Below are 6,489 nucleotides of genomic sequence, written 5' to 3'. Positions count from 1 at the left end.
TATATATATATATATATATATATATATAATACAAATATATACAACCATCTTACTTGTGTTAACATCAGGTTTATTGTTTTTAACCCTCTGACCACTAATATCTAATATTTTACAAAGTCAATTTTTTAAAATATATATATCTATAATTTAGCAGGATTTACAGAATTAAATTTTAGAAATTTTATTTTATTAAAATTAAAAAATATTAAAAAATATTAGGTTAGTATAACAAAGCATTCTTTGAAATTATATTGAGGATCTAAAGTACCTTTAAAAATTAATTATTCAAACTTATTAGATGTATTGAACATGTTTAAAAAATTAAAAGAGGGGCAAAATTGATCCATCTTTTGTAAATTAAGTATGCTTGAAATTCAATCTTAAGTACATCTATAAAAATGTTAAGCTTTAAGATAACTTAAATTTTTTCTAAGTTCTTTAAATAATGTTAATAATATGCAAGAATCATTAGTGTATTTTCAATAGTGATTCATATTTTAATATATTATATTCAAATGGTTAATAGTTTACTAAAAAAACATAATAAATTTTTGGAACAAAAAAAAATCTTGTATTTTAAGCAATTCTGATTGCCAATTTATTGAATAACTTGATATGAATATTCACCTGTAACCAAATCCAAAGGCTTGTATCTTTGCAAATGTTTGTCATAGTTGTAAAAATAGGATTTCTCTAGGGTTGGCTTTATCACATATTATAATGGCATTAGAAAAGTTGGACCAATAAATATGACGAATAACTACATTCTTAGTATTATTTAGATCAATTCAATGAGAGGGCATGCACTTATGAATGAATGAATGAATGAATGAATGAGAGAGAGAGTAGTAGTAGTAGTAGTAGTAGGGAGTAGTACTTTGGAACAACAGATCACACCAGAAAGAGAAAGGAAGCTGTGTGGCATGGGATCAACCCCACCCCACCATGATGGGGATGGACAAAAGCACACGGAAGTCAAAAAAGCACGGAAAAAAGACAGTCTATGGATTCCATCCATCCACAAATTCATCCACGAATTCATCCATCCACACGTTCATCCAAACTTTCATCCATCCATCCACCCACCCATTCATCCACCCGTTCATTCATTCATATATCCATCCATTCATCCATTTATTCATCAGTTCATTCATCCATCCATTCATCCCGATGGGAAACGGTGGAATCAACAGAGTGCATGACCACGCGATGAAAGGGGACGGACGAACGAATGAACGCCGTTATCTCAACGGGGCCGGGAAAAAAGGGGGCGGGGTCGGGGGGTGTGCAAAGTTTCCGAAGGTGGGGGAGTGGAGGTGCGGCGGTGCCGATTTGCGGTGAAGAGGAAGAAGGAAGAGGACGAGGGAGGAGGGAGGAATGGTGCAATAGCGTCAGGATAACCCATCGCCGTCATCGTCATCCCGATCCGAACCCCCTCTCCCCGATCACGTATAAATCCCAGCTGCTTCGTCACCGCGCTGCTGCTGCTGCTTTAATGCCCAATTCCCGTCCCGTGGTGCGCGGGGCGCTGCTGCTGCTGCGACCCAGGGTGCATTGGGTGCGAGGGAGTGATTGCCGTCGTCGCGGTGTGAGTGAGTGAGCTTTGGACAACGGAATTTGGGGCGTGGGAAGTAGTAGTGGGGTTGTTGCCGCGGAGGGAAAGAGGGAGGAAGGGAATGAGCTGATTCCGCCATGGGGCGATCGTTCAGGGTGGTGATCCTCGGGGGCGGAACGGCGAGCGGATACGCAGCGTCGGAGTTCGTGAAGCATGGGTTGAATCCCGGGGATTTGTGTGTTATCTCGCAAGAAATGGTGCGTCTGCCAGCAACTGCGTTTACAATTCAATTTGATTTGTCCCTTTTCCTCGTGATTTCGGGTGATTGAGACATGGATATGTTCGTTGAATTTCCGTGTGGATCTGGATCTTTATGATTTATTGCTTTAATAGCCATTCTTCGGTGTCTTTCTTGGAACAATCTTCAGCTCGTGACTATGTTGATTTTTATTTGGTTTTTTTTTTCCGGCGGTTGGGCTTTGAGTTCAAAAAAAAAAATTAAAAATTAAAAAAGTAAAAATTGGGTCGATCGATGTCTCATCTTTGCGCTGTCGCTCCTATTTCAGTTTTATGGTTCACACGAAAGTCGTTTTGTTCCTTTTACTGGTTATAGCTGTCGAATTTCGTAGGTTTGGCTGATTTGGTCGCCTGTTTGGTCTAGTGGTCGTCCATTTTGCAACGATCGTTCGCTACGTGCAACTGAGTTAGTCGAGTTTACACTTGTATGTATACGCTCAACTAGGAATATTCAACACTGTCTAAATACTGGGGTTTTCGTGTAGTTGAAATGTCCGAATCCACAAGGGTCTGTCGAAGACCTGGAAATAGACTATGGACGCTGTCTGTGCGAGTCATGCATACTTTGGTAATATAAAAACTTATTTAGGGCAGAACTATTCCTGTGGCTAACATCTGGAAGATGGATCATGCAGGTTGCACCATATGAGCGCCCTGCTTTGAGTAAGGGATACTTGTTAGCCAAAGGTACGTACATGGCAAGTATTATTTTCAGCTTTGCATCATCTAAGTTTGTATGTAATTTCAAATTAACTGTGATGTACTTTTTATTATTTCTTCCAAAAATAAATTATTGGAGCATGTTTTGAGTATGGTGGCAAAATCAAGCGTTGGTTTGTGGTTGTGAAGCAGAACCTGCGCGGTTACCTGCTTTTCATACGTGTGTGGGTGTGGGGGAGCAATCGCATCCTGCTAAATGGTTTCAAGAAAAAGGTAATTCATCCTCCCTGCCATCGTATGCCGCCAGATGATTGCAACGATTTGGTAAGCTTAAGGAAGCTCACCCATCAACATCTTACGCTTGCAGGGATCGAGTTGGTTTTGGGAACTCGCGTTACACAAGCAAATGTTAGAGATAAAACTCTTTTGACTGCTGCGGGTGAAACCATTTCGTACTCCATCCTGATTGTTGCAACGGGCGCTCGGGTACGGCCCTATTTTCCCTGTACATAGGAAGTTAATTTGGGCTCATTTCTAAAGAGACATGATCTCCAAGTAGCACGTCCTTTATGTGGATTATTCACTGTTTAGATATACTCCTCGCTCGGGGCGTAAGCCGGAAGTAGATTTTGAAATGTAATTGAGGTCTAAGATTTTCGGAATTAAGCAGGTTCTGAAGCTGGATGAGTTTGGGGTCACGGGAGCAGATGCAAAGAACGTTTGCTACCTTCGAGACATCAAAGATGCGACGTATCTCGTGGATGCGATGGCAGAGTGTCGGGAGAAAGGCGGGAAGGCTGTTGTGATTGGCGGTGGCTACATTGGGATGGAGTGTGCCGCAGCCCTCCACGGGAATCGTATTCCTGTGACCATGGTGTTCCCGGAAGATTACTGCAGTAAGAATCAATTGCCCCTAGTTTATCAGGGAAAATATGACGTGATTTCAACATTATCACTGCAGTATCCGAATTAGTGAGAGTGGCTTCTGGTTTTTGAGAGACATTGAGGTGGAGTGGACTGTAGTTGGATGCGTGATGAGGTTGCCATTGGCATACCACGTCCAGAGTATTCTAAATGGACTTGGTGGTATTTACAGTGCCTCGCTTATTTACACCAGAGATTGCAAGATATTATGAAGATTACTACATGAAGAAGGGTATACAGTTTCGAAAAGGGAACGTCCTGTCTTCATTTGAGTGCGACGAATCGGACAAGGTATCATTTCGCCCATTAATAAAAAAACTGATGGTATTTATAACTCTTTTGGTAGCCAATCGATACGCGCTGTCGCCGTCATGTTTTATGTGGTGTTCGTACTAGGTAGTTGTCATGTTCGTACTATTATAAGTTTGTATCAGTCCAACGCATTGAACACCTCGTACCATATGCATGTGTCCTTCAAAGCTTAGGAATGACGTCTCCTCATGTGTACAGATATCTACATCTATGTGTTAGATTTCTCCTTACCTCGTGCCATTGTAAGGATTTGTATCATGAGTTCGAAGAATGTCATGATGCCTCGGAATTTATTATCATTATTATTATTATTATTTTTGTAGGTGTCGCCTTAGTACTAATCTGATGCTCATTTTGCTTACTGGTGCAATTGTGCCATGTCTGCCCTTTGGGATGGAATGTCTACCATCACCGAACCCATATTCTCACCCTAAAGCGGTGTTTACGATGTTTTACGATGTGCCAGGTGACTGCAGTCATACTGAAAGACGGAAGTCGAATAGACGCAGACATTGTGGTTGTGGGCATCGGTATACGCCCCAACGTGGACCTTTTTGAAGGGCAGCTCATGCTGGAGAAAGGGGGCATCAAAGTGAATGGCAAAATGCAAAGTGTGAGCAATGCGTCCGTGTATGCAGTGGGAGACGTGGCGACCTTTCCCATGCCGATGTACAGCGATGTGAGGAGGCTGGAGCATGTGGATCACGCTCGCAAGTCTGCAGCTCACGCTGTGCAGGCCATCCTGATGGGGAACAAAGTGGACAATTACGACTACCTTCCTTACTTCTACTCCCGGGTCTTCACGCTGTCGTGGCAATTCTACGGCGACAACGTGGGTGATAGTGTGCTATTCGGTGACCAAATTGTAGGCAAGTTCGGGGCTTTCTGGGTGCACAATGGGAGATTGGTAGGGGCGTTTCTGGAGGGAGGGTCCAAGGTAGAGTATGCGGCACTAGCCAAGGCAGCCAGAGAACGGCCACATGTAAAGGATATTAGTATGTTAAAGAAACAAGGTCTTGATTTTGCACTGACGGTAGCGGAGCCTACTCCACAGATGTCATTGATGAGTTCTATCACCTCGTCCGAGAGCAACCTCTTGTTCACCCACCCTTCGACGTGGGCGCTTCAAGCAGGTGGTGGCTTAGCCCTAGGATTGGCCGTTGTTGGGGTTATATACTGGTTTGGCAGCAGGAGATCCAGAAAACTGTGATTCAAAACAAAAACGTGGTGCCGCTAATGCTTGAATATCTATCTTTCTCTCCCCTTTTAATTACTTTGTGTATTTACTTTTTTTCTTTTGTTGGCTACTCTTATAAAATTCGAAATCTGCCTTGCCCACTCAGTAGCCCATGTATTGAATTCGGTCAAATTTCTCATGCCAGCATTGAAACCGTATGCCCTTCCTTCCTTCCTTCCTTCCTTCCTTCCTTCAAGTAAGTAAATATGTTTTCTAGTCCATCTTGATGCCATGGTGCCATAAATTACTATTCGTGCCGACTGCTTTGATCAGGCAACAACCGATACGCTTCTTTTGTGAGTTCAATATGTAAGCTTTTTAAGTGCTTCATTCAACTGTAAGACGCATTGAGGTGGGCAAATTGCTGTAAACAAATTAGTAGCAATTGATGGTCATTAATGAATGGACCCCATTAATGAACAACGTAATTCGTTGCTTGCTGTTATGAAAGCTCTTTAGGGTGGGCTCCTGAAGAATGTAATGTGGATCACACTTTACCAGTTGAAACTGACTGCATTATAAAGAAAGAAGTGGCTCTCCCTGCTGCTGCTTTACTATTATTTCTTCATGTTTTTCCTTTCTTTGTGGGGTCCCTGTCAACAAAAGATCGTAAGTCATGCCTATGGAATTGATGCAGAAATAATGCCCCAGTGTGGGTGTACTCTTGTATATTTCGAGAGCAGACAGAGACCATGTCCCTTTTGTGATCTGGTTGCAGTTCCAATTGAATTGCGTGTCTGGCTGATGTCTGTCTGTTGCTGTCATCAATAGGGCCACAACAGACAAGTTCTGTTGCAATACCTCTCCCCCTTCCCCAAGTCAACCTGTTTCCCCCCTTTCTTCCCTTTCTTCCACTTTTTCTTTCTTACTTCATCTGTTTTCTTTGTTTTCTTCCTCCTCCTTTCTCCAATGGAAGGTTTTGTTGTCACTTGCTTGGCAGTGTCAGAGAAGATCATTCCTCGTCTTTGTACGCATTTCCATGAGCAATTGAAAGCTGCCACTCTGCCACTTGTACAGATACGATGAGTCCCCAATTGCTAGCTGAATTCCTGAGGAAATTTATTTATAATTTTGACATTTTTCAAAAAGACAAAGGGGGGAAGAAAATAAGAGAAAAAGAGAGAGAGAGAGAGAGAGAGAGAGAGAGGCAACGATGATGAATGTCACGCCATTGTGTGTGTGATTGTCAGCATTCTTCATTATTATTATTATCTTCTTATTGCATTGTTAGTACTGACTAGGACCCAAATGAAGGCAAAGAAAAGAGAGGAAAAAAAAAGGAAGAATTTAGGAAATGCTCAGAAATGATGGAGTTGATACCGTCCGGTAGTGCTCACTCATTCCCCAGTTGAAATTTTTGAAAAGAAAAAGAGAGTTATGTGGAGGGCATCATGATATTTTGTTTGTCTTGTTGGTTCCATGTCAACATGGAAGGAAAACTGCTTCATGGAAACTGTGTCTCAAAATAATTGCAATTCATACATTAAAAATTGTATGACACAAT

General features: G+C 41.9%; 1 protein-coding gene across 1 annotated transcript; it reads left to right on the top strand.

Moving 5' to 3' along the window:
• Positions 1-1,300: 1,300 nt before the first annotated feature.
• Positions 1,301-5,018, top strand: LOC112291911 (monodehydroascorbate reductase 4, peroxisomal). The gene is made up of 7 exons (XM_024539893.3): positions 1,301-1,812; positions 2,488-2,539; positions 2,705-2,785; positions 2,880-2,998; positions 3,183-3,408; positions 3,609-3,727; positions 4,215-5,018. The coding sequence occupies exons 1-7, from the start codon at positions 1,693-1,695 to the stop codon at positions 4,956-4,958; spliced, it is 1,461 nt and encodes a 486-aa protein (XP_024395661.1). The 5' UTR covers positions 1,301-1,692; the 3' UTR covers positions 4,959-5,018.
• The last annotated feature ends 1,471 nt before the right edge of the window (positions 5,019-6,489 follow it).

The sequence above is a fragment of the Physcomitrium patens genome, chromosome 14, assembly GCF_059467195.1.
Source record: "Physcomitrium patens ecotype Gransden chromosome 14, ASM5946719v1, whole genome shotgun sequence".
Lineage (NCBI taxonomy): Eukaryota > Viridiplantae > Streptophyta > Bryopsida > Funariales > Funariaceae > Physcomitrium > Physcomitrium patens.
Note: the sequence above shows the minus strand (reverse complement) of the source record. Positions and strands in the feature narration are given on the sequence as shown.